Source organism: Anguilla anguilla, chromosome 1 (assembly GCF_013347855.1).
Source record: "Anguilla anguilla isolate fAngAng1 chromosome 1, fAngAng1.pri, whole genome shotgun sequence".
In the NCBI taxonomy this organism is placed as follows: domain Eukaryota; kingdom Metazoa; phylum Chordata; class Actinopteri; order Anguilliformes; family Anguillidae; genus Anguilla; species Anguilla anguilla.
The window spans coordinates 85587407-85615174 of record NC_049201.1 but is presented as its reverse complement, the minus strand read 5'-3'; the positions used below and the strand labels follow the sequence as shown (position 1 = coordinate 85615174).

Here is a 27768-nt window from a genome sequence, read left to right as displayed (position 1 = left end):
TTGCTATTATACATACAACTAGGTGGATTAAGATGTCAAGGCCATTTAGGGATGTTTAATCAAACGTTAACTTTCCTAAGACAAGACAAGATATGCTACCTAGGCTATGTTGTTAACTAACTAGCTAGCTAACATTAGCTTCTGTTTTCTTCTTTCTTTTGTCTGCTCCAGAAGGATAGCCTATGTCCTTTTTGCGACATTACCTCTTTGCTGCCTTCTTCATCGACAGAGAGGAGAGGACTGTAACCCAACGTTAGCCTGACCGAGTGTGCTTGCATCAAAATGCAGTTAACGTCCTTTACAGTGCGCATGAACGTGAGACCGGCTGTGACAGAGGCAGCGGGAATTGATAAAACCAGTGGTATTAGCTAGCCAGCCCGTTAACATAATATTGTGTTTTTGAATGATTACCATTGACATAATATAATATATCAAAAAAACAAACAAACAAACAAACTAACAAAAAACATTTCGAGCTCTCTTGTGGGACATTTCATGCGCTCTTGGGGGCCCTCTGGTGGCCACGGGGGCCCTAAGCAGGCGCTTAGTTTGCTGTTCGCCTGTTGCTGATTTATGTGTCCTGATCAATGTAAACTTTTTTCTGACGAATCTAGTTGTTCTCCACTGAGTGACTTATAGTACAATGATGAGTATAAAAAGTAATATATAATAAGAAATATATTCACACATTTTCTGCAAATGACCACACATAAACAAAGATAGTAAATTAACATTCAAATTTAGATTCTTTGGAAACTTATTGATTCAATGCAATAAATGGAAAATTCACAAATACAATGAATTCAAGAGAAAGAGGCAAATAGAGTGCCATCCTGTTTATTTAAATTTTACATGCACAGATTCATTTAACTGTCATTGCATTTCAAAGTCACATTTTGTAAAAAAAAAAAAAAAAAACTTAAAAAGTATGCCAGCAGTTAAGTAATTTTAACTCACATCAGTGATCTCAATGACATGATGGCAGGATTGAAATTGTGTGCATTTGCAGTATTAAAAAGCACAAAGGCTGCAATAAAACTACTGGTTTCATTGCTTGCATAAAAAATAAATAAAAAAAAACCAGTCTCCTACATATTCAAAGAATTGCACAATGGTGACACTTGAGGCCTTTAAATATTAATGTACAGCCAGGGTTGTACCTGCTGGAGAGTCAAAACAACTTAATGTGCCCCTCTTCAATATGAGTGTTCAATATGATTGATGTGAACATTTGAAGTGTATATTGCTAAAAAAAAATATTATCCAGATATGTAGCATTTTCCTCCGTACACCTCAGCACTTCTTACAATCAAGGCCAGCTTTTCACTGTCGAAGATTAACCTCAGTAGAACTGGCAGTATCCATGCTTGGAAAGGAGTGTCAGTACGTATGATCACATACTGATCGTACACAAACGATATGTCTGCCACTTAGTTCTTAATTTCAGTTTCTTCCACTACTTCTTAAAGCACGTCAGTACAGTATCTATACTCCTCAGGCGCAAATTTCAGCTGATTATACATTTGGGGGTTCATGCCCATTTTGTTGAGTTGTTTTTTAGAATACACAACGGTGTGTAGGTAGTTTGCACATAAAACTTTCATGAACAGAAATGCTCCTTGCTAAAATGCAAAAACGTAGTACATCCTAATTTATATGCCACTGCTAACCACTGAACACAAAGATGTCTTACCACAGAACACAGAGATATCTCACCTGTGTGCGTGCTAACCACAGAACACAGAGATATCTCACCTGTGTGCGTGCTAACCACAGAACACAAAGATGTCTTACCTGTGTGCGTGTTGGTTACTGTGAGGTTCCTCCAGCTCGTATAATTTAACTGCAGGTGAGCCCGCCATTTTATACACATTTAGTAAAGACCCTTGAGCCCAGAAGAAAGGGTGTGAATAGCACTGTAGGGTCCATTCAGTTACAATGGGATTAATGTGACGTGTTTCTTAATGTTTAGTAAAGAGGACACCCTTGAGTGGTACTCATCTGGCTATGGGTGTGACTGAATGAAATTGATCCCTCATTGATCAGACTACAAAGGGCTATGAAGCCTCTAAAGCTCATTTAAAATCTATTGTTGTCCATTGAAAAACTCAGCACTGTGATGTTTTTTCACTCAGAATGAATTACTAGAGTTCCTGACATTATAATAATGTTTGATATTAGAAAAAATAATGACATTTCATCTAAAATAAATAAAATACTGTGACAATTTGTGTAGATTTCATTTTCAAAATGTTGTGATCTGTGTAATTGTTGCCTGGTTTCAAGGCCTCTGCATTGCTGTTTGTTTCAGACTAGGCGCAATAACAGAGTTCTGCGAGGAGGGTTTACAGATATCTGGTTTTTGTTGCAGGAAGGAAATGCTTTTTCACAACTGTAAAGACCTCAGTGCCATTTCTTAATGCGAAAGAAGATAGAAAAAACTGTTTATGTCTATCCTATTTTGCAATCAGTCCTGAAGCCAGTTCAGTTGGTGTCAGGAGGTCAGTCCTGTCCAGATCTGTTCATTAAAATAAAGTGCAGTGGAAAAAAGTACCAGGCTTAAAAGAAGGTAAGACTATTTCCTCTACATTTTGTTCTCACACAGTCAACTACATCTCTGAGGATCAAATCAATTGGCCTGGATTCAATCATCATTTGTTCTTAAGTACTATTTGTCATTTTTCCTTCCCACAATCACTTAGAGAGTTCATTTTAGTGATTGCTCAACTCACCAAACAGGGTGATACCTCTAATACTCACACTTAATCCAAAGTTAAGGGCAAATCTGAATTTAATGGTTTTCTTCTTTTGAAAATATTTCTGCTTTAACTCATTCAATTTCACGAGCCAGCAAATTGAAGGTGAGCCTAACAAAAGTGTGCTATTAAAAATAAGTTCTGAAGATAAGATGTAAAAATAAGTGATGTAGATCAGAATTTCAGATAGTTTACTTTTATCAGTATGATATTAACTACAGGCTATCTTCTTGTGTTTGTGACAAATGTTGTAATGCTGTTCTTACCGTGATATAATCTTTAAAAAGTATGCTGCTTGGACATCAATGAAATAGTATACTCAGTGATTTGTGCAATTTCCTTGTAAAAGTGCAAACCTTGTGAAGACATTTCTGTGTCAGTATGCTATTTGCAATGACACAGATAATTTTGCTTTCTGTGAAGAACCAGTGAAGTTTTTTTATATTAATTTTTTGAAATTATTTTTCAACAGTTTTTGTAGAAATTGCTCCATTATTGTTTAACTCACATAACTCCTAACTGCACATGAAACAGTTAATAAGTCATGTTTTATCTTCATGCATATAATGAATGGCCTTAATTTATTTAAAGACAAAAATATATGTGGTGGTCTGAGTTTCCTTATCTATTAATGTAGGGCGAGACCAGATGTTTCCTGCTTTTAAGCACTTTGTCTTCGCATGTTTTTAAAGTGTGGTTTTATGTTTTTTCATACATTTTTTTAGTTCCTTAGAAATAAGTTTTTACCTTGCACTAAGGTTTTTACCATGCAACACATGCCTTACTCAATGAACAAAAATGCAACTTTTCATTTTTCCTAAAATACATTTGCTTATATACTTTCACTTGTTAGAGGTTTGGTGATATCTTGGCAAAACAGACAATATAATCAAGTTAAAAAGACAATGTGCATCTGGCCTGATTTCACCAACTGTTTGACACGATTCATTCATTTGGTTGAACATTTTGTGGTATTGCAATCATAAATCTAGTCTTTGGATTTGTTTTTGAATTTGTGTCAGGGTTTTGATACCTCAACGTATATTAGCACAAATTCAGAATGTTTAATTTTCCACCTGTTGGTGAGTTATTGTTTAATTGTTGATTCAATCTTCATGTCGCTTGCTAGGCCTATATTTATACAAATTTGGTTCTGATTATATATTTTTATAAAATAAATATATTACAATCGCAATTTCACTAAGTTGATGCAGTGTAGAGATGTAATTAGGTCTGTAATACCAGTGTGAGAGATGCCCCCATCCATTCCAAACACATGTAGTAATGGGGAATGTAAAGAACCATCACTGTGAGGACAAGAAAAAAAAAAAAAAAAAAAAAAAAAAATTTTATATTGAGGGGAAATCAAAAATTGAACACACAATTTCCTAAATTTGTATATTGAGCCACTGACCCCAGACACTCATACTATTTTAATCACTCGGATGAGTGGTAAAGAGAACACGAGGTCCCAAAAATTGCACTTGGGATGAATTGACTGGGGGATGAACCGTTATCTGTTATTTATCAGATTCCACGCCAGTCACCCCAGGAAGAGCACAGGACAAGTTAAATAAATCAAACTTTATTACAATTCATAGAGCTCATGTAGCATAGAGTAACATTCGATTCTCTCCTACGCACCCTGCCTCCCCAAAAACACACCAGCTACACCCACCCAAACAGAAGTAAAATAAAAATAAATAATAAACCCCACTTGCATGTTCTGCATGAGCAGCCATGAAAAGTTTTTTTTTTTTTCGGAGAGTAATGCACCACCCCTGCACTCTTTCCACTGCTCCCTCTTTATCTCCGTATCGATAGCAGCATTCGAGGAAGTATGATTACCCTACCTGTCTGCACAGGTTCCACATGCGCCACCCAATCAACTAACTAACTCACTCACTCAGGCACCAGTTACACACCCCAGGATTTCTCCCAGATAATAAGGACTAAAATGAAAGAAATGAAAAAGGGACAGTATCCCCCCCCCCCCCCCCCAAAAAAAACTGACAAACCGACAGCCTTGTTGCACGTCTATATTGTCAATACATTGTTTGAAAGAGAGCTTAGGTATTTTCAGGTGAACAATGCTACTAGTTAGCCTTCCTTTTTTAAGTCTGCATGAAAGGGATATGACTCAAGAGACCATTGTTTTTGTCAGCCAATCAAAAACTGATTGTAGCTACAGGTTTTCTTGGGATGCTTCTGAAGGAAGAGGAAGATGTTTTTTTTTATAACGAGACAGAAAGCTGGTTGCAGGCTACTCAGTCCGTCCATACCACAGAACTGTGTAAGAACATTTATGTGCTCTTTACTGTCATTTATTGTCCTGCCATATAATGTTCCACCTCAATGCCCATAAAGCAGACGCTGAATGATTTCTGACTTTGAACAATCAGCAAAGACATCAGACATTACAGGTAATATTCAGCATCTTAGCTGAACTTGGCATAACCGAACCAAGTATCTTACAAACTGATACATGAATTCCTTATGTTTTCCCAGTGTCCTCACCCAATTGAGAAACATGGAGTCTCAACTAAGACTGTGGGTGTTCTGTCTGTACCTGCAAGGTAACTCTCCTATCTTTCCCATCTTCATCCTCTCTGTATATAGTATTTTACCGACTCCTCAATCTGTCATCCACTATGCAACTGTTTCTGCTACTGAACTGGGTTAATGAAAGAGATCGGATTGTTCCTGGTGTCACTTTGCTCATAGAAGAAATGGAGAGGAGCTCAACCAATCATGGTCTCCGTTGGTCACAATGCATACAACAGGTCTGATGGTGATTTGTGGATACTTTTGAGCTGTGCTCAGATTTAAAGATTCAGATTCAGATCAACTTTATTATCTCACATGGGGAAATTTGTTTGGTCCAGTGCTCCAGACATAAAAACACCATAAAAACAACAGAATACACAGTAAGACCCGCAAAACAATCATAATAAAACACATTTGATAACATTGAGACAGAATAAAACAACTAATATATATATATATATATATATATATATATATATAATAAATAAAAACAGTCAATCCAAATCAGTAAAATCAAGTTTGATATAAAAGTGCGAGTGACCAGCTGAAAGACCATGTTACCAAGCACACAGATAAGACCAAAAGACAGAACACTGAAGTACCGATGTGTAAAACATTTGTAAAACCCGCCAGTTTACATTAAAATGGTAAATTTTGAGTAAAAAGTACATTCTCTGCTGCAATTTCCTGATTTTTGAAGTGGCACAGTCCCTGAAGTTAAGTATATTGTCTATTTCAATTCCGAGGTATTTGTATGTTGTGACCATTTCCACTGTTTCACGTTGAGTGTTGTAGCAGACAGTGCAGTTTTGTTCCTTCTAAAATCAATTTCCATCTCTTTTGAGTTTAATTCCAGGAAATTGTCCGCACACCACTGTGCAAAAGCTGTCGTCTCTTCCTCAAAAGCACTAAGAGAAGCCTGATTGGAGTGTAGGAAACACTATTGCGGTGTCATCCGCGTACTTGTAAAATGTGTGCGATGGGTTCAGGGCTCGGCAGGCGTTGGTGTACAATGTGTAGAGGATTGGTGAAATTACACAACCTCGCTGAGCACCCGTGCTCACCATTCTGTGCGTGGATAAGGCAGAATTGAACCTTACCTGTTGTGTGCAGTTCACAAGATTGTTGTGCTGCCAAAATTCAAATGGAAATCACCAGGAGGGTGCCAAAAAGTATCCACCATTCACTGTCTGTTTGTTAACCACTAGGAACGAGGCACTAACCCAATCGATTTTGCAGGTTGAGGTGAGCTTAACCTAGTCCTAGTTGTGTCTTTAAGCTGGTTTAAGGAATGCAAAACCTTTGAGCGATAACTGAACAGTCCACGATTGGAAGAGCTTATTTCTGTTTTTTTTCTGTGAGTAAAGCAATATCATGGCTGTCTTATCTTCATTTAATTATCCTTGCTATTCCACCTATTGAAACAAAACCAACAAACTTGGATGCGTGTGGATATTGCACATGCACACACAGGATGTAGCCTGTTTTAACACTGGTCAAATCTCGCCCTCTTCCTCCAGTTATTTGTTCTCCAGGTTCCTCTGAAGTGTGGAAGGCGGACATCGTTTCCCATATAAGAGCCATGATTGATTCCTGCGTGGTAATACCATGCACTTTTACGTATCCAGGACACCAAAACTCTGTGACACAACGGAGGGCAATTTGGTTTGAAAAGAATTATCCAAACACAAGAATCTATGATAAAGACGAGTCAAAGGTGGACAACAGTTTTAAAAAACGCACAAAGCTAGTGGGAAATCTCGGAGAATCAAACTGCTCTTTGGAAATCGACCGTATTAATGGCCATGACGCTGGGGAGTTTTGCTTCAGGATTGAAATTCCCCAATTTAACCAATACTCCTTCAAAAACTGTGTGGCGATCAAAACATTTGGTATGTGTTGTTGTTCTCCTGAGTATTATGCCTAACATGTTACGTGTTTGCAGAGTGCATTGTGTTTGTGTGGCGTGTTGTGAAACTTATTTGTGCTACACGTTGGTTAGCTCGTCTGGGTCCCGTTGTGAAAAGAGTTGGTCTGAATTTTTTTCTTGTAATCTTGGTTGCTCCTTCTTCAGATAACCCAGACCCCCCAACACTGATTCACTACCAAGATCCCATTGAGGGGAGCCCCTTCACCATTATCTGCTCTGTTCACCACACCTGCCCCTCGCACGTCCCCACGCTCACCTGGAGCCACAGCACCCGAGGCAAAATCATCACCGTGCACAAAGACTCTGATCACGGAACCTGGGAGACCCAGTCCATCCTCACCTTCACCCCGACGCAGGAGGATGATAACAAAGAGGTGTCCTGCACAGTGAAATACTACGGAGATAAAACTATGCAGAGCGCCATCAAAATCAATGTGAAAAGTAAGCCAAGCTTTAAATGCCACGCACTACCACTAATTAATCCCAGAACGTGCAGAATGATTGAGTAAAAACGGATCCACCTTGGCAATGAGGTGCCATCCCTTACGGATTAATGGAGTATGCTGCAATACATTCTAAATATGTGGAATTTTGGAAAGTTTTTTTTATAATATGTCACTATATATTATATAGTGGACGGAGTGTGGCACAGTGGGTAAGGAACTGCGCTTGTAACCGAAAGCTCGCAGGTTCGATTCCCCGGTAAGGACACTGCCGTTGTACCCTTGAGCAAGGTACTTAACCTGCATTGCTTCAGTATATATCCAGCTGTATAAATGGATACAAATGTAAAAAATGCTATGTAAAAAGTTGTGTAAGTCGCTCTGGATAAGAGTGTCTGCTAAATGCCTGTAATGTAATGTAATATATTTCAGGTAAGTTCAGCATGCTCTTCTACGTCATCATCCCTCTAGTGGTTGCAGCAGGGACTGCAATAGTCTTCGGGGTACTGATTATGTTCATGAGGAAGAAATACAAGTAAGTCAGGTTGAGTATCGTTTTGATGCGCAGTGGAAATTTGTGTATGTGTTCTCACATTTCTGGTTGACTTAGCTTCATCTATATTTGATTATTATTTGATCAGTTCATCTGATCTCAAGCATTCACAGACTTCATGCTTGATCTGTAGACTTTGAACGTGCAGCAGCAAATGTGCTTCTTCTTTATTTCAGTCCGCACTCAGTATAACAAAGAATGCATATGTACACTCATACACCAGAAACACAGTAGCAACAAATAAAAAGTTAAGCTTTTTGTTTCTCCAGAAATGATGTAGTGAGATTAAAAAGAATACTGAAGACCACCCAATACACAAACTTTTAAAAATGAGATGTTTGACTAATGCGTGTGACATTACTTCATGATGATACACAATAAAACTCCTAAAATTTGATCAATTCTAAGAGCATCATATCAACTCTTACTTTATGTCCATAGGGATGTTTTTTTCCACTATTTGAACCAAAGGAATTCCAGGGGGGTTTATTTTGCATGGCACTTTTTTCAGCATATTAGTACATATTCACAGAGTAATGCACCTTTTGAGAACATAGCACATGTCGTGCCCCAGCGTTGACTGGGAGGAAGTCTGTAATTAATCTTTTTTTTTCCTCCATTCGCATGGCTGCTATTCTTCCCTAGGAACCGCATCACGGCTCTGCAGATTCGGGGAGAGAACGGGCAAGTACAACACAATGACTGGGGTTCAATCAGCACTTGTGCCTGGCTTTGACTAGCACAGCCAGGATTATTTATTTATTTTTAAATTTCTTTTTACAAACACAGTTTGGTGTGTTCAGCAATCGCTAAAATTAGTCAAACTGAGTTTGTGAAGAAAAAGTATAATGTTCACTTTGTTTACTTTTAAGTAAAAGGACAAATACTAGTTGAATCCGGGCCAATGTCTAATGAAGCATCAAACGTAGCTGGACAAGATAAGATTTCTGTATGTTTGTAATTCATAACATTCGCATCTCTGATACTCACACTCACACTCACACTCACACTCACACTCACACTCACACTCACACTCACACTCACACTCACACTCACACTCACACTCACACTCACACTCACACTCACACTCACACTCACACTCACACTCACACTGGGGAGCTTTGAGCTCTGCTTGCGGCACCAGGGTAACATTTAAACTGCCTTTCAGTCCTTATCCTTAAGGTATTACTGTAAAAACAATTTTCACTTGTAAGCAGTAAAGTAATACTACCAACCCACATAGAAAAAATGTTTATATAGCATGATTTGAAGACTTTGTGCCTTGGTGCAATTCTCCAAAACAGGAGTTGATGCAGATTTTACAGGTTTGATTTTAAACTGTGATTTATTAAGTGAATCAGAAACAATATGATTAACTGCTGAGAGACTACATGAAATTCTTCTACATTAAGCATCTTGAAGCTTACACAAAGATGAACATACTGTAGTTGTTCAATTTAACAATGCTGTCTGCTGTTTACCACCTGTAATTTATTTATCACCAGGCTCTGGAACAGACTTTCACGCATGTCACGCAGGTAAGTTAATATTCTGGCATCGGTATGCTGTGGTCATTTTTTTTTCCCGTGTTACATAAATATTTTCCTGAATACTGAAAACATAACATGCAAAAAATGTCTAGTTTGCTCTCATTGCAACTATGCAACAATTATGTGAATGTATATTTTAGACAAGAAATTAAAAATAAAAACTCTGAAATTATACACTAACTCTCTACTGTAAACATGTGGATACATTTTCTCTTTTATATATATTTCACTTATGGTTTTATGGAGTTCACTTATGGATTTCTTAAACCATTGAGAAAAATCTTGTCCGTGTCTTTAAACCAGAGGAGATATTAAAGCGATATTAAACTTGGCTCTTTTTTTAAAATATATGATTTAAGTTTTAGTGTATGCTTTGAATTGACCAAGATGCTGTACAAGTTCATGAGAAACTTCAGTAAATTATGTATAATATCCTCTTGAGATTTCTTCCCTTCTCAAGTCTTTTCTTGCCATTGTTTGAGTGTTTTTCCTCCTCCCACTGGGAATTATTATTTTTTACCTCACAATCTGTTTTTTTTTTTGTTTCTTTTTTGTCGGGTCAGTCTCAGTCTATCCCTTAATCCCAATTTTTCTTATTTTTCTGTAAAGCCTCTTTATGACAGTGTCTCTGTAAAAAGTTCTACGTAAATATAATTTTATTGAATGGAATAAAAAATAATAAGCTCATTTGTCAACAAGCAGATAAGTATTTGTATGCTCTGTTGTGTTATTGAGATTGTAGACATATTTATAGTAATGTTTTGACCTCACAGAAGACACCCAGGCAATTATCAGGATGGGACATCACGGCCTGAAAGGTTAGTCATATTTTTAAAATGTTTTTTTTAAAAATACAGTCTGCCCGCAATCATCTAAATATCTCTGTTCCACTTTTTTCAAATAGGCGGTCTATTTGGAGTAGATTTTCTTGGTAAGTCTCTCGGTTTTCACAGAGTACTTCTCTAATAATTTAATTTAAGATTTCTGTAGTTAGTCTTCTTTCGTCCTGCCCTTACAAACTTCTCGTATTTTCCTGCGTACAACAGGATCGTCTAATTTAACATTTAAAACCAAATTCATTGTCTGTGTTCACAGGAGATCACATGGGAACAATGGCAACATGGATGTTGGTTACAGGTACATATTTTATGCTTCTGTAATGATTTTCAGCACCAGCTAAGAAACTGTGATCTAAAAGGGCCAAAAATCCCTGCACCCTCACAGAGCCAACAATGAGGTCATTTCGACTGGAGGCCAGAAGGCCTCAAAACCCCGCTGCCCTTCTCCTAAAAGGTAAATTAAAATGTTAAAATGTTCTGTGCCATTGCTGCCAGTAGGCGCAGTGAGCATCTTCTAAGCAACTGAAAGGCCTACATTTTCAGGATTTTTTAACAATAAGTTAATAATGATAGCCGTGCCATACTAATTAAGAATTTTTTATTTATTTGATGCAGTAACCCAAAGTCAAGTGCCAATTCTGGAAAGGGCAGAAATGTAAGTATGTGACACTTGGCTTCCACCTGGTGTACGCCATTGGGATCTAATTCAGTTCCCCGAGTGGCACGACAGATTTAAAGTTTACAGTTTATTAAAATCTTCTCATTTACTGTCTGAAATGAATGCTTGGTGTGGTGATCTAGACCAGGGGGGTTCTCAAAACTTGCAGGCCCCCCTGAAAGGGCCTCGAACTGCCTGAGGACCCCTACTACTATACCACCTGTAACCTTTCCAGATGGGTCTAACACCCACTATGGTCTGCAATGCAGGGACTATTTTAACATGATGTGACTGTTTTTGAGATTTAAAAAAAAAAAAAACTTACAAGGAAAGGCATAAGATATTTAACCTCAGGATTGGCAGGAGGAGACTAAAGCCAGGCTTGACATGGTGCTGTGTACTCTTATTTTATTATTCTTATTTTCTGATTTTCTTATTCTCTGGACACGGTTACTTAGTTACAAAGGGATGTCATATTAATTTGTTATTTCCTCAAAAACATTTTCAGAATGACAACTGCAATGATTTTGCTGATGCCAGCATATATGCAAATAAGTAGCTGATGCCAGCACATTTGACCAAGACACAATGGAAGATGTCACCAGAAAAATTTGCGGTCCCTTTTTCCTTTTCCCCTGGTCTTTCTCAGTTCATTTCATTTGTGCTTCTTTCTTTCGTAATAGTTACATCAATGTGTTTGAAATAACACGGGGAATCTTAGCTTCTGTTTAGCTAATCTGGTATAATCATATATATAACCCATAATTGACACTAGGCTTCCTGGATTTACTTACTCACTTCTAACACTTTCCATTGCTTTAAACAACTTCAAATAATGAACATTTCTGTCATTTCTTGCACTAGATTTTCACGTGACCATATTACCTGTGTTCTTCCAATATACCTATATACAATGTGTACCAATACAACTTCGTACTATGCATTTTTTGTTAATGACAAATAAAGAATTGCCACCTCAGACCGTTCCCTATAGAGTACATTTTGTTATATACACTATTATATTATATATATATATTGGGATTGGGATGGCAGGTATGCCATCCCGCCAAGTTACGCCTTGGCGGGGGCATGCCCCATACCTATACAGCACCGAGAGTTTGGCACTTTTCAGGGTTCCCCACAGAAATAACCACAACAGCCACAGACACTCAGCCCTTAAAAACATTAAATTCTGTACATTCTGACCCCATTTCAACAGATGTTTTTCATAAACAACTTCACATGTCCACACAATAAAGCCCCAAACTAAGGGGATTTTGCGTTTTCTCCTTCTCATTCTTATTTTTCCTGCCGCCTATCCCACTAACAACATGTCTCCCCATTGGACATTTTACCGACACCAGCCAAATCTTCACCTACACAACCCAATCAAAAACTTGCATACACACGCAAAATACCCATACCTTTTTACTCTGAAACATTTCCAGTTTAAACAGCTAGCCTGCCTGTGGCCTAGTGGACAAGGTTACAGTCTTGGGAACATGGGGTCGTAGGCTCAAGCCCAGCTAGGAACATATTTCTTTAACTTGCTTTTACCCTCACTAATGATTGTCTACTACTCAATTATTGCTTTTGCACCATATCTACTCGCCGTTCACCGAACGTATACCGAACTGAACTGCATTGTGACGTACCGTCTGCACGTTCAGTTATTAACCGGCTACAATATTGCAAAGCCATATGGATTCAACGGGAGCTCTTCTGTGCTTACTGGCCTGTGTTCTTCTTTAAAACCAGGACAGGTTTGCTAATGATATTTCACACATTGCATAGCTATGTCACGGTGCTGCACTAACAAAGTCACAGACTGGTAAACCTCCGGTTGAAGGATTGAATCCCGCCTCGCCCTCAGGCAGATAATTTCCTCTTTTACACTAACGTTTTCTTAAGCTTATATTTGCTTTACCAAAACTCACTCACGGCCACCCATATGCATTTCATGGCGGCAAATATATTCCTTTTATTAAAAAGTTACACCAGTTCACCACTGTGCCATTTCTACTTATATTTCTTCACTTGGCTACCGTACACAACCTTCTTATCAGCAAACACCACGTTTCTACATTCATGTTACCTCACCCTGTTCTCTATCTAGCCACATACAAACAATTACTACGTATGTACGTTCTGCAACTCTGCCCGTGGTTTTAAAGAAGAACACAGGCCAGTAAGCACAGAAGAGCTCCCGTTGAATCCATATGGCTTTGCAATATTGTAGCCAGTTAATAACTGAACGTGCAGACGGTACGTCATAATGCAGTGTATACGTTCGGTGAACGGCGGGTAGATATGGTGCAAAAGCAGTAATTGAGAAGTAGTAGACAATTATTAGTGATTAAAATGATTAATTATTAAAAGCAGGTTAAAGATACGTGTTTCTACCGGTGCTTGAACCTACGACCCCGTGTTCCCAAGACTGCAACCTTACCTACTAAGTCACAGGCAGATTAGCGGTTTAAACTGGAAATGTTTCAGAGTAAAAAGGCATGGGTATTTTGCATGTGTATGCGAGAATGAGAAGAAAGGAGAAAACGCAAAATCCCCTTAGTTTTGGGCTTTATTGTGTGGACATGTGAAGTTGTTTATGAAATCTGTCTGTTGAAATGGGGTCAGAATGTACTGAATTTAATGTTTTTAAGGGCTGAGTGTCTGTGGCTGTTATGGTTATTTCTGTGGGGAACCCTGAAAAGTGCCAAACTCTCGGTGCTGTATAGGTATGGGGCATGCCCCCACCAAGGCGTAACTTGGCAGGATGGCATACCTGCCATCCCAATATGTTTCCAAAAAAATAAATACTCAAGTAAAGTACAGATACTCGAAAAATGTACTTAAGTACAGTACTCAAGTAAATGTACTTTGTTACTGTCCACCCCTGGTCAGAACCCAAAGGTCCAGAGCCTGCCTTTGCAAAGATTAGTTCAATGCGGTGCAATCATGCTTATCAAAAACAGCAGATGGCCCAAATCTTTATCAAATTTTTTTTTTTTTTTTAATCTCTTGTTTTGCATATGGGGACGAGCATGCAAATTTATATTGTCTATGAATTTTCTTTTTAAGGAAAGGTTTCCTCTATATTTGCCTTTTATCCTAAGCAGTACTAGTGGTATTCCACTTTGTGATTATGTGCTTATATGGGCTATATTTTAACGATCTAAGCACACGGTCTAAAGCGCATGGCGCAAGTGCATTTAGGGCGTGTCCAAATCCATCCAATTTTGCTAGTTTAACGGCGGATAATCTGAGCGCAAAGTAAGGCGCATGGTTCAAAGGGGTTATACTTAGTCTCTTAATTAATCATAGGTGTGTTTTGGGGGTAACATGAAATAGACCAATCAGAGTTTCATCTCCCATTCCCTTTAAAAGCCAGGTGCGCTTGCACCATGGCGGATTGCTAGAGCCCGACCGATGCCAGATTTTTGGGTCCGATGCCGATTCCGATTTTGGAGAGTCCTAGCCCACCGATTACCAATGTTTTGACCGATATTTTGGCAAAAAGTGCAACATTTTCAAATCAATTTGAAAAACTTCTATTTATGTTTCTATATTTAAGAACATTTAACTTATAAGCAAACAAATAAAAATAAAAATACACACAAAACTTTTTAGATAAAAAAATGTAAAAGATATTAAATTAAATATATATATATTAACACCATCTTTAAGTGTGTGAAATCAAAATAACTCCACACCTTGCTTTTACTCCTTTCTTTTCCAGCCATCTATAAAAAATTAATTTAAAAAAATCAGTTTTCCAGTTTCAAACATGTACTTTTATAAATATTATTATTATTGTTGTTATTAATTTGTTATTATTATTTCTTAGCATCTATTCTCAGTAAATTAATTATATTTTCTTATTTTATTTCTACTACATCCTCAAAGAGTATGACATTACCTGGCGGAGCTAATGAGTGAATCAAGTGTAACGTTAGATGAAATTAAATTGACTGGATGAAATACGTGAAAAAAAAAACTACAATGCGCTTTCGTGCAGGTTACCCGCGCTAACTGTTGGTTGATTCACTTCTCCAACAGCAATCCTTCTCTCATGTTATCACGACAAAGCTTGATCCACGTTAGAAGTGTTTTATCCGCGTTTTTACTGTCTGGTTAGCTTGCTACGATGACGCGTGACTAGATGACACTCGCTTGCAATAACGCGTTGGCTATCGACACAGCATCATATAGTAGCGAATATCATCTCAGATAAAAAACAAATGTGTCATGCATTCAATCACCATTTTATTTTGGCTGTTTATTCATTTGAGAATACAGCGATGTCCTCTGGAAATGTAGATCCTACGCTGCTTATGTGCTCACTGCCACTTCATAAAGGCTTGCTAGCCAGCTAGCTTACTAAAGAGAACCAAATATGTTAGCTAGCTCGCTCGCTTGATAATGAGGATTGACAAAACAGTGGTCGTATAAACCCATTCAATTAAAAACTTTCAATAAATATACATACCTTTATTGCGGCAATCGAATCTATGCAGACAAGTCTTGCAGTGGAGAATACTGGATGAGGCACGAGTGACAAACGTCTTATTACAGAAGTAGCGCGTCAGCTGCTGCAGTTCACACTTGTATTAGAGCTCCCTCTACTAGCTAATTCTAGTAAATAGCTATTACAACGTTCGAACAGGCAAGTACAGATAAATAATCATTGTTTTTTTGTTTATTATACTTATTAAAAAATCGGGGCACATCAGCGGCATAACTGCCGATCCCGATGTCGTCAAAAAAGTCAAATAATGGCCGATATCGGTCGGGCTCTAGTGTAGACTACTTTTTATGAGCCCCCTTCCAAAAAACATTGTAGATTTTGGCCCTGTTAAAATGTAAAGTTAGTATAGCTGTTACGACCCCATGGGTCTAGGGGTGCATGGGGTATGTAACTGGCTGTTAAGAATGCCAGGAGATGTTAATGCTGTATAGATGACGGTACAAAAAAAAAAAATCAAACACAGACAAAAGCAGCAACTCAGTGCATGGGTGTTTTACTGTGTGAACAAAAAAAGGTGCAACAAACTACTACAGGACACACAAAACAACCCAGACACACACTACCAGGGTCAAAGGACGCTGGATGTTGCCAAAAGAACAGAAAAACAAGCTAGCTAAACCAGAGAGTAATTTAATCTAGTGTATCAAGTACACAAACAAAAGCCTATCTACTCTAACTAGCAGACTGAAAAATTGGTTGGCAATCACCCCTAAGTACTAGTGGATCTATACATAACATAGCCTACGGGCATATGTACAGGAGCCCCCAGTCTTACCTGTCCCAAGCCTTGGAAGTGTACACAAAAACAAGACAAGTTCAAATGAATGATTAACATATAGAGTCAAATACCAACACAACACAGAGCAGAAAGTCAGCCATCCATCATGGCAAACACTCAAGGCTTATATAGCAGTGGTGGCGAATTCTGATTGGTTGATCCAGAATTGACACAGAGGGCGGGGATTGGTGAAGGCGGGACTTGGTGGATGGTGATTGACAGGCGGCGCAGCCAACGAAGATGATGGCAGGTGAAGGCAGGGAAGTCCACACAAAAAAAAAACACATGGCACGTAACACTTCCCCCTTCAAGAACTAACTTAACACATTTATTTATTTATTTTTTTAAAGTTAGTTCACACAATACCAAAATGCATAATTACCCTTTTTTTTTTTAAACAGGCGTACACACATTGTGCCAATTCCCCCTTACATATACACAATTCAACACCTGACATGATATATTTATTTATTTTTAAAGCCAAGATACAGTTGTGTTACCACACTATTACACACAAAATGTATTCAAAATGCTTTAGTTATCCAAAACTACGAGACAACGTATCAGCCAGTACATTGTCAGTTCCTTATATATGGTGAATATCTAAATTATATGGTTGTAGAATCAGCGACCAATGTATAAGGCGATGGTTCTGATTGTACATTCGTGACAAAAACACTAATGGATTATGGTCTGTAAAGACCTCGACAGGGGTAGAACTTGAGCCAATGTACACCTCGAAGAACAGCAAGGCTAATAACAGCGCAAGTGCTTCCTTTTCAATGGTGCTATAATTTAGTTGGTGTTTATTAAATTTTCGCGAGAAGAAACTGACGGGGTGATCAATTCCATCTATATCTTCTTGCAGCAGTACTGCACCAGCTCCTAGAGCTCTTGCATCAACCACTTACTTAAACGGTAGCGCAAAGTCTGGAGCTGCGAGTACAGGCGCACTGCATAGCAAAAGCTTAACAGCCTCAAAAGCATTTTGGCAGTCTGAGGTCCACATAAAAGGTTTCCTAATAATAAGCGCACTCGTTAAGGGTGCCACAACAAGGAGAAGTTCCTATGAAAACTCTGATTATATCCCGCCATCCCGAGGAAACGGCGTAACTCACGCCTACTAGTAGGCACAGAGAAACCAGCAATGGCAGCAACCTTTGCTTCCAATGGCCGAACTTGGCCATGACCCACTTGCTTTCCCAGGTACGTTACTGTCGCTTTGCCAAACTCACACTTGGCGAGATTCAGAGTTAGCGATGCTTTGGCCAACCTCTCAAACACACAGCGGAGCACAGAACCATGGTCGGCCCAATTATCTGATCTAATCACCAAGTCATCTAAATAGGCATAACAATCCGAAATACCCATAAGTACTGTATTCACTAGCCGCTGAAACGTGGCCGGAGCGTTTCGAAGGCCGAAGGCTAAAACATTATATTGGAGGAAGTTGTCGGGGGTAACAAACGCTGAAATCTCAGAGGTGCAGGGAGTCAATGGCACTTGTCAATACCCTTTCAACAAGTCAAGTTTAGTGACAAATTTAGCGGCACCAATGTTATCGATGCATTCCTCCATTCTCGGTAGGGGGTAGGAGTCTGGCACCGTAACCGCATTGACTTTTCGAAAGTCGGTGCAGAAACGTGATGTTCCATCAGGTTTCGGCACAAGAATACAAGGCGAGCTCCATGGACTAGCACTGGGCTTAGCCAAGTTATTTTCTAACAGGTATTGTACTTCCCGCCTCATAGCCTCACGTTTTGCACTACTAACCCGATATGGGTGTTGTCTAATAGGGGCGGCACCGTTCACATCAATATCATGATGTGTTACGGTAGTCTGAGAGGGGGTATCACCAAAAAGATTTGGAAACTCATATTACAATACATTACAGGCATTTAGCAGACGCTCTTATCCAGAGCGACGTACAACAAGTTCATCAGTTCAAGGTGCAGAGGTGCAGAAAACACACTAGAGTGAAGTAAAGATCGTAGTGCCAGAAGTGACCACGTAGATCAGGACTCCAACCCTGTAGGGTAACCTGTTCAGCAAATAAACAAAACAATCCTGCCAAGTACAAAACTAGATCACATTAGCCTAACTAGGTACATTGAGCTAAACTAGAGGCTAGGGAGGGGTGGGGAGAGGTGCAGCCTGAAGAGATGAGTCTTTCGTCTGCGCTTGAAGGTAGTCAGATTCTCTGCTGTTCTGACTGCCACGGGAAGGTCATTCCACCAGCGAGGGGCCAGGACAGACAGCAGACGCGAACGGGAAGTGGATGAGCTGCAGGGGTCTGATGGCGGATGCTGGCAGACCAGCCAGCAGCAAGTTGCAGTAGTCCAGGCAGGACAGGACCATCGCTTGAACCAGGAGCTGGGTTGCGTAGGTGGTGAGGAAGGGACGGATTCTCCGGATGTTGTACAGGAAGAACCTGCACGTTCACCGCCGCAATGTTCTGGGAGAAGGACAGTCTGTTGTCCATCACCACTCCAAGGTTTTTGGCAGTGGGTGATGACACCACGGTGTCCCCTAGGGAAATAGATAAGTCAAGGAGGTTAGAGGATGGAGCAGGAATGAAGATCATCTGTCTTACCTGGGTTCAGCTTTAGATGGTGGTTATCCATCCAGATCTGGATGTCCCTCAGAGCCAAGCAGAGATGCAAGCGGAGACCTGTGTGTCAGAGGGGGGGGGAAGGAGAGAAAGAGTTGGGTGTCATCGGCATAACAATGATAAGACATACCATGGGCAGAGATTACAGGACCAAGAGATTGGGTGTACAGGGAGAACAGGAGGGGACCAAGGACTGAGCCCTGGGGAACTCCTGTGGCAAGGGGGCGAGGTGCCGATACTGCACCGGCCCAGGCGACTTGGAAGGAGCGACCGGAGAGGTAGGACTCCATCCAGTCTAGTGCTGTGCCACAGATCCCCTTAGCTGCCAGGAAGGACAGGAGGATAGAGTGCTCCACAGTGTCAAATGCAGCGGAGAGGTCTAGAAGAATCAGGACAGAGGAGAGGGAGGCTCCTCGTGCGGCATGGAGTGACTCACTGACCGAGAGGAGTGCGGTCTCGGTCGAGTGGCCAGGCCTGAAGCCAGACTGGTGGGGGTCAAGCAGGTTGTTCTGAGAGAAGAAAGCAGAGAGTTGGTTAGATGCAGCCTGTTCAAGTGTTTTGGATAGGAAAGGGAGGAGAGATACCGGGCAGTAGTTCTGAATGACTGAAGGATCTAGTGTGGGTTTCTTCAGCAGCGGGGTGATGTGGGCCCTCTTGAATGATGAGGGGAAACATCCAGAAGATAGGGAGGAGTTCACGAGGGAGGTGACAAAAGGGAGGATGTCTGTTGTGATTGCCTGGAGGAGAGATGAGGGGATAGGGTCGAGGGCGCGGGTGGTAGGGCGGTGGGTGAGCAGGAGCTAGGAAACTTCAGAGTCTGAGAGGAGAGAAAATGAGGAGAAACAGGGGGCGGAGGGGGCAGTGGGGTCGGAGGGCGCGGAGGGCGCGGAGGGCGCGGAGGGGGCAAAGGAGCTGCGGATGTCTGCAATCTTTTTGTCAAAGAATGCTGCAAAGTCATCTGCAGTGAAGGAAAACTGGGGTGGAGGAGGTGGCACGCTGAGGAGAGAAGAGAAAATAGAGAAAAGTTGATGAGGGTTAGAAATGGAGTTATGAATTTTAGTTTGGTAGAATTTTGCCTTAGCGGCAGTGACAGCAGAAGAAAACTCTGTCAGGAGAGACTGATAGGCTGAGAGGTCAGATGGGTCCCTGGATTTGGCCCACTTCCTCTCAGCAGCGCGGAGGCTGGCCCTGGAGGTGCGTAGGATGTCAGACATCCATGGACTGGGAGGGGATGAACGTGCTGGCCTAGGGACAAAGGGGCATAGGGAGTCGAGTGCTGAGGAGAGAGATGAAGTTAGGGTGGATGATGCAGAGTTAGTGGGGAGCTTGGAAAATGATTGAAGAAGGGGGAGGGAAGCAGTCACTCTGGGAGCAAGAGAAGAGGGTGATCGTGAGCGGAGGTTACGGCGGAAAGTGACAGTGGGGGTGGGAGGAGGAGAGGGAGGATGTGGAGAGAGGGGGAGGGAGAAGGAGATTAAGTGATGGTCAGACATATGCAGGGAGGTAACCGTAAGATTGGAGCTGGAGCAGGTCTTCAGGAAGATCAGGTCTAGGAGGTTGCCTGCCTTGTGGGTTGGGGGAGAGTGTTGTCGGGAGAGGTCGAAGGAGTGGAGTAGTGGTAGGAAGGCAGCAGACTGGGAGGCCTCTAGGTGGATGTTAAAATCTCCCAGGAGGATCAGCGGGGTGCCGTCCTCAGGGAAGGAGCTGAGCAGGGTGTCTAGCTCATCCAGGAAGCTTCCCAGGGGCCCCGGGGGACGATAAATAACAATAATATAGAGGTTAGCAGGGTAGGTGATAGAGACAGGATGGAATTCAAAAGTGGATATAGACAGGTCAGGGAGGGGGAGAACAGAGAATTTCCAGGTGGGGGAGATCAGTAGACCAGTACCACCACCACGGCCAGATCGCCGGGGGGTGTGGGAGAAGGAGTAGGAGGACGAGAGGGCAGCAGGAGTGGCAGAGTTGTCTGGTGTGATCCAGGTCTCTGTGAGGGCAAGGAACTGCAGGGATAGGAGGGAGGCATAGGCGGAGATGAAGTCTGCCTTGCGCATAGCAGACTGGCAGTTCCATAGCCCCCCTGTGACCGTAAAGTTCTCACAGGGGGTCAGCGGGGGGTAGCAGAGGTTAGAGGGGTTCCGTTGTCGAGGGGGGCCACGCCGCTGGAAGCGCCGTCTAAGGGGGAGAGCACAGACTGGAATGGGGAACTGGCTCATAAACTAGGAGGGAGCGACGCTAGCGTCGCTCCGAGTGTACCTAATTAGCAACTGAAAACCTGAGTCGCTGATTACACAGGTTCACAGTCTGTAATAGTGCAATAATCAATCTATCAATTCTAAGAATCAAAAGTGGTAGATAGAAACCTAACACAACCTAAAAACAAAGAACAGTTACCACACAGGGAAAAGTTTAAATCTAACGCAGTATGTAATTAGCAAATGAACGCAGATACTTATCCAACTCTAGCAGGACGGATTTCGGCAGTTCTATGCACCTGGACGAATTATACACTTACTAGTTCACCAAGTACTTGAATTGGACAGAGCGGGCCTGGTGGAACAACCTGATTAGGTTTTCCCGTGACCTTACAAATGTGACAAGACCGACAGTGTTTCACAACAGCACTTCTAAGTCCTGGCCAAAAGAAATGCTTTAACATGCGATTATACGTCTTGGTAATTCCCAAATTACCAGACTATGGTTTCTCATGTGGCAACGCTAATACCTGCGGTCGATACACGCCAGGTACTACAATTTGAAAAACCACAGCCCATTCGGCTCCCTTAAGCCGCGTTTCCACCGCAGGAACTTTACCCCGGAACTAGGAACCTTTTGAGGAACTCAGTGCGTTTCCACCGCAGGAACTGGGGTCTAAATTTAGTTCCGGGGGCTTTATTTTACCCCCCAAAAAGTTCCTGCTCGGGGGGTAGTACTTTCCGAAAGTACAGGAACCTTTTGGGTGGAGCTTGCAGCGCTGAACATTTCTGATTGGTCGAGTACTCACAGCATTTTTTTGTGTTTATTTTCAGCCGCCATGTTTAAAAATATGCAGCCGCAAACCAATTAATTTTCATAATAACTTCAAATCAAACTTGTATGTTATGCGGCGCAGTAGCCTAGTTTTGGTTATAGCCTGCCAATGTCTTGGAATTATAACGTGTGCTCTTCTTTTTTTATAAAAAGCATTCGTGCTGGGACAGCATATTACGTACCAAAACATTCAAACGGATTAATTCGGTTGCTGAATATTTTCTTCCGGATTTTCTTTGTTAGCCCGTTGTAATTGACTCAAAACGTTTAATACAGTTATGTGAGGTATGCGGTAGTTCTGCGTAATTCACATTGGTGATACAGTAAAAGCAAACTGGAAATCACCTTCCGCACTTTTTGTCAGGGTAAAATAACAGGTTAATTCTAGTAATCGTCCCTTTAGCTTTTTCAGACTGCCGTAATTTTACTCTGCCAGTTTTCAATTCCACAAAAAGACCAGGAAGACTATGGACTAATTTATGGTGCATGGTTCGCATCTGGAGGGCACACTTGGCTGCTCGGCTAGCAGTAACTTCGAAGGAAAGCAAACAGTGGCTGTAGGCTACCACTACTAATTTAAATTTTCACGCAAGTCCGAGTTTTCGTTCTATTCTTGTCATTTTGCGATTAGCCTATATGGAATTGACGATGAGAAAGTAATCAAACAGCAAATTGTTTACAACGTGTGCATGTTTTTTGCTGTTGTTGCCAGTTATATATATAAATGTGAATGCATTCTGTCGCTTCGGATGTCAAGACATAAAAGCGAATGTTCGCATAAAAACATAATGAACGTGTTTGAGAGGATATATAAAACAGTTACAATCTGACTATTAGCCTGTTATATCCTATTTGTTGCATAACAACGGGGTTACAGAAGAAATCATAGGACAGATGGACCGACGACCACGTCACTTTTTCATACGTCAGTGGGCTAATTTGCCTAATCTTCGCGGGACTTTAGACCGCGGTGGAAACACACAGACAACCATGGGCTGAAGGAACCTTTTAGTTCCTTGAAAAGTAGTTCCTGGTACTTTTGGTGGAAACTTTTGATTGAGCTCGAGTGAGTGCATGCAAGCAGGGAAGACACCAGGAAGTGATCTAGACACGTCAGAGATCGGACAGGGTGCGGGTTTATTTAGAACTTCGAGTACTGGACGCACTTTACCTCCGGCAATATCATTTCCCATAATGAAGTCAACGCCTGGTACAGGCAAAGCGGACCGTACAGCCACATTAGAATAACCCGTGACTAAATCAGTCTGAACATGTACTTTGTGTAAGGGAACAGTAACAAAGGCCATATCAATTCCCTAAATTACCACATTAGCACCACTATATGTCACGTCCGATACGGCTATCACGTCGGCCAACACAAAGGATTGCAAAGCTCCCGTGTCTCTTAAAATCCGCACCGGTTTTTGCTCAGTCGGATCACCGGAAAGGGAAACAAAACCTTCAAAAATAAACGGCTCAAAACCTTCTTCAGGTTTGCTTTCAGGACCGTTTAAACACTGAGTGGTTTGAGGAACAATTCTAACAAAGCCTGTAGGCTTAGCTGGGGCAGCAGTTTTCTTTTTCAAAGTGAAACAGTTAGCAATAACATGCCCTACCTTATGGCAATAGAAACATTCACGTTCCTCTTTAGACCATGGGGGTGACATTTTGGAATCTTTTGGAGATTATATAAATATTTTTTTTATTTTTTAAATGGTGTCCCAGTACCAGAGTAAAGCAGCGTGTAGCCCAAATAACCCTTGCTGTATTTTACAGGTTTTCAGGAGAATATTTAATTCAGCCCACATGGAGCCATTTGCATGGGTGCTTCTGTATGGAGTGTGTTTTCAAGGTGTGCTTTGACTTATCTTATGTTCTTTGTACTCACTTTTTCTGTGGCAGATATTTTTAATCAGGTTATTGTTTTATTGATTATTTATTGATTACATGTTATTTCTTTTATTTATATTTGTGTTTATTCAATTTAGAAAGCAGACACGATGGTTCAAAATCAAGATAAACATAAAATTTAAAAAGCATCCATTTGTCGAAAAGATATCACTAGCACAAATCATTTATACAACATTTCACAGTGTTGGGGCTTTGTGCTGCGTGACATGTTCTTACATATTGTTGTTAACTGGTCACTTACATTTTTTTGGTGAGGATAACCTTCTTGCCACAATATGTTTAGTTGGCTTTGCACATCTAAACCTAACTACATCTTCTTTGCCATGTGTCTATAGGTGTTGGGTTACCTGTGGTTAAAAAAAAAAAACTTAAGTTAGATAAGATTTCAGTCAAACCTACCCATCCACCTCCCTCCCACTCTTCCACTTCCACAAACCTTTGGTTTGTTATTTAATAAATACATATATTATGTATTATATAAACTGAATTTTTATTATTTTTATTTTTTAACCGCAAGTGACCCAGTACTTTTGGACTGTACTGTGTGTGTGTGTATATATATATATATATATATATCCAAGACCGAACACATTAGCTATGGTCTACCACATTGTTAATGGAATTTCATTAATCTGATTAACTGAAAAATGCTAGTTAAGAGTAGCCAAGGCAGCAATAGGACAGCAAGAAAAAAACAAAAAGGCTTTTGTTTCACTCCTGATCAAACCAATCAAATTTCTGTTTTCTAAGGTGCCATATTTGGCGTTTCCTGGGCATGGAGTGTCACCGTGCCCAGAGAGATGGAGGGCATGGTAGGGTCCTGCCTGGTCATCCCCTGCAGATTTTCTTATAGCGAATACCCACCCAACGACAAGGGCAGAGTGGTCTGGTACCAATATGTCGACAGAGGATACCCTCTGGTGTGCGATCCAAAAAACCCAAATGAAGTCATCGAAAAGTTCAGGGGAAAAACCTCTTTATACGGATCACCTTACAATGGAGACTGCAGCCTGAAGATTTACCCCCTGGACTGGCGTCACCAAGAGGAGAGGGTTTACCCCTGGGTGGACCCAGACTACGTCACATATCACTATTTTAAATTTTATGACAAAGCTGTGAAAATCCGTGTACGAGGTGAGAGAATTGAACTCTTTATTATTTCTCTACTGTGCTATGGTGAAGGTTTTCATTTGACTGAAAATGTACCAGTTTTCTTAGAAATGATGGATGTGACTTGCTTAGAAGTGCTAAGCGCAATTATATGTTTGTATTTCATGTTTTTTTTTTTTTTAAGACAGAGCAGACGAACCAAAATTATATTTTTCCGGCTCACGTACGGTGGGAGAACAAATGACCGTCCAGTGCAGCGCCTACCACACGTGCCGACCGCGTCCCCCAACATTGCGCCTGACCGTAGCGGGACATACTGGGACACCCAAAGTCTATCACACAGAAGTGCATGAAGGCAAGTGGAAAATCACCATGGAGATGATCTGGACATTAGACAACGCCCACCAAACCATCACTTGTGAAGTCAAACATCCCTCCGGCCGGAGCGCATCCAAAACCGTCAGCCTTAAGGGACAATGTGAGTAATTACATATGGACAGGGATAAATTAGTTCTAGTGTTTCACCCACTAAAAAAGATCCTGAAAATTGCTTTTGGCTATAAGCTTATTTTCAGATTTTATTTATCACTCCTACAACTGTACAATTGTAGAGTTGGACACGCCCTAATTCTCCAGCCTTGAGTTACCGCTACTGTACGACAATCGCGCTTTTATTTGGGATATATTTGCAATTACACAGCCATGGTTAAATTTCAAAATTATTTCCATCAGCTACAATACTTGTCAGTTTTCTACAGTTAGCATTTAAAGCTCTAGATGGAGAGTGCAGCCTTAAGATTCATGTCTATGCGAGCTCAGCTTGTGAACCGTGATGGAACAGGAAGCAGGGAGCAGTTAGCCTCGTGTGTTGAGGAGAGTGAGAACTTGTTTGCGCTCTCCCTTCAAGGAGGAAAATCAGACGTCACTGCACTGAGCGTGTCAGGTGACTAGGACTGGGCCTTCACACATGGGAGTGAAATGGTGGGAAATCATGAAAATAAACACCACCGCTGCGTGTGACGTAACCGCCGTCAGAAAATGTCATGCTAAGGCGATGCCTGAGAATAAACGACTGTTGCAAGGTCACATGCAGATGCTAAGCAAGGGACCAATGTGTACTAACCTTCTGCCTCAGGTTCAGTGACAAAGGTCACTATAAATCCCAGTTCGGAGGAGTTCCTGGAAGGCGTGGAGAAGGACGTGGTCTGTTCTGTATCCTACGCCTGCCAAGAGCAGCGTCCAGATCTGTCTTGGAATTATGGAGGCATGAAGGTCTCCAGCGAGTTTAAGAAACGAGGCAGTGGGAGCTGGGAAAGCCGGTCCATTTTGAAATTCAAGGCAGGGGCCAGCGACCACAACCAAGCCCTGAAATGCACCGCAAGGTTCACCAATGGGCAAACTCAAGAGGGGTACATCACTCTGAAGGTGAAAAGTGAGTTTTCCCAAAATGAGAGAGGTCCCTTTTTCAGTAAGAATGAAAAATGGTTTACAGTTTTGCATGGCATGCCAGATAAGGTATGAGGACAAAGATATCTTTGGAAAGGCAGTTTTACGTGTTTACAGATAAAGCTTTATGTGATAAGCAACTGTCACAGCTAAAAGCTTGTAGCTGCTTTCAATACTATGTGTAATAGCAAACATACTGTAATTCAACTTGGAATCTTACGATGTTCTAAAAACCTCTGTGAACCAATCAGAAGACTATCCTTTCCGTTGTCATGACGCTGCGATTCCAGAAAATCAGTGCGTGCCTCAGCACTAATGCATTCTGGTTGGCAGTGGGGGGTTTCTCAATGCTATGTTGCACTGATTTAGACAATTGAGGAATTTTAATTTTAAGAACACAGAGCTCACCATCTGGTTACTCCATAGCGTCTGCAGTAACTGCGCTCGTGTGCAGATGAAATCTCATCTTCCTGTGGGTGTTTTTCAGGGGCCATGTTTTCCCTGGGGTGGAGCTTCTCTATGCCCAGCCAGGTGACAGGCCTGCAGGGCTCGTGCCTGGTCATCCCCTGCCATTTTGAGTACTCCTCCACCCTGCCCTCTGACATCAGTGTCATGTGGTACAAATACACGCCCGGGGAGTACACGGTAGTGTTCAGCGCAGCGCGCCCTGGTGATGTCATCAGTGACTTCAGCGGGAAAACCTCTCTGTACGGATCTCCGAGTGACCGGAGCTGCAGCCTGAAAATTAACCCCGTCGAGATGAACCATCATAGACAGAGGCTTTACACCTGGGTGGACCCGAAGCCCATCTCCTCCTACCACAGACAGAACTATCAGGACAAGACCGTGGAGATTTACGTGACTGGTGAGAGGAAACCATTCATTATCCCCTCGTCATTTCCTGTTTTGTGTAATAAATTAGGGAAAGATTTTCAACAAAATTTTAATTTGGCTGAGTCATAGGTGCAGGAACCAGGGGACCATGGCACCCTGGTTTCAGATAACGTAGACTCACAATGTTTTATGGTCGGTGAAGCTCACAATGTACAACATGTTGTACAAGAACAAACTATAAAGACATAAA

General features: G+C 41.2%; 2 protein-coding genes across 5 annotated transcripts in view; both read left to right on the top strand.

The window, feature by feature from the left end:
- The window catches only part of LOC118235520, a 253413-nt gene that overhangs the window by 52887 nt on the left and 172758 nt on the right, over positions 1 to 27768 (top strand). The window contains exons 2-6 of the mRNA XM_035432952.1: positions 23994 to 24069; positions 24879 to 25262; positions 25423 to 25716; positions 26374 to 26670; positions 27172 to 27549. Of these exons, the coding sequence (XP_035288843.1) occupies positions 24024 to 24069; positions 24879 to 25262; positions 25423 to 25716; positions 26374 to 26670; positions 27172 to 27549 (1399 nt within the window). The 5' untranslated portion in view covers positions 23994 to 24023. The remainder of the gene's footprint in view (positions 1 to 23993; positions 24070 to 24878; positions 25263 to 25422; positions 25717 to 26373; positions 26671 to 27171; positions 27550 to 27768) is intronic.
- LOC118235906 lies at positions 2422 to 12255 on the top strand. Of its 4 annotated transcripts, XM_035433789.1 has the most exons (12): positions 2423 to 2569; positions 5265 to 5332; positions 7378 to 7674; positions 8109 to 8211; positions 8875 to 8913; positions 9735 to 9767; positions 10553 to 10597; positions 10684 to 10710; positions 10875 to 10916; positions 11004 to 11072; positions 11234 to 11273; positions 11785 to 12255. In XM_035433789.1, exons 2-12 carry the CDS (start codon positions 5287 to 5289, stop codon positions 11833 to 11835), a joined length of 792 nt encoding a protein of 263 aa, XP_035289680.1. In that variant the 5' UTR covers positions 2423 to 2569; positions 5265 to 5286; the 3' UTR covers positions 11836 to 12255. The 4 variants fall into 4 exon arrangements, with proteins under 4 accessions (XP_035289685.1, XP_035289680.1, XP_035289694.1 ...); XM_035433794.1 differs by lacking the exon at positions 10684 to 10710 and having other exon boundaries at positions 2422 to 2569; XM_035433803.1 differs by lacking the exons at positions 8875 to 8913; positions 9735 to 9767.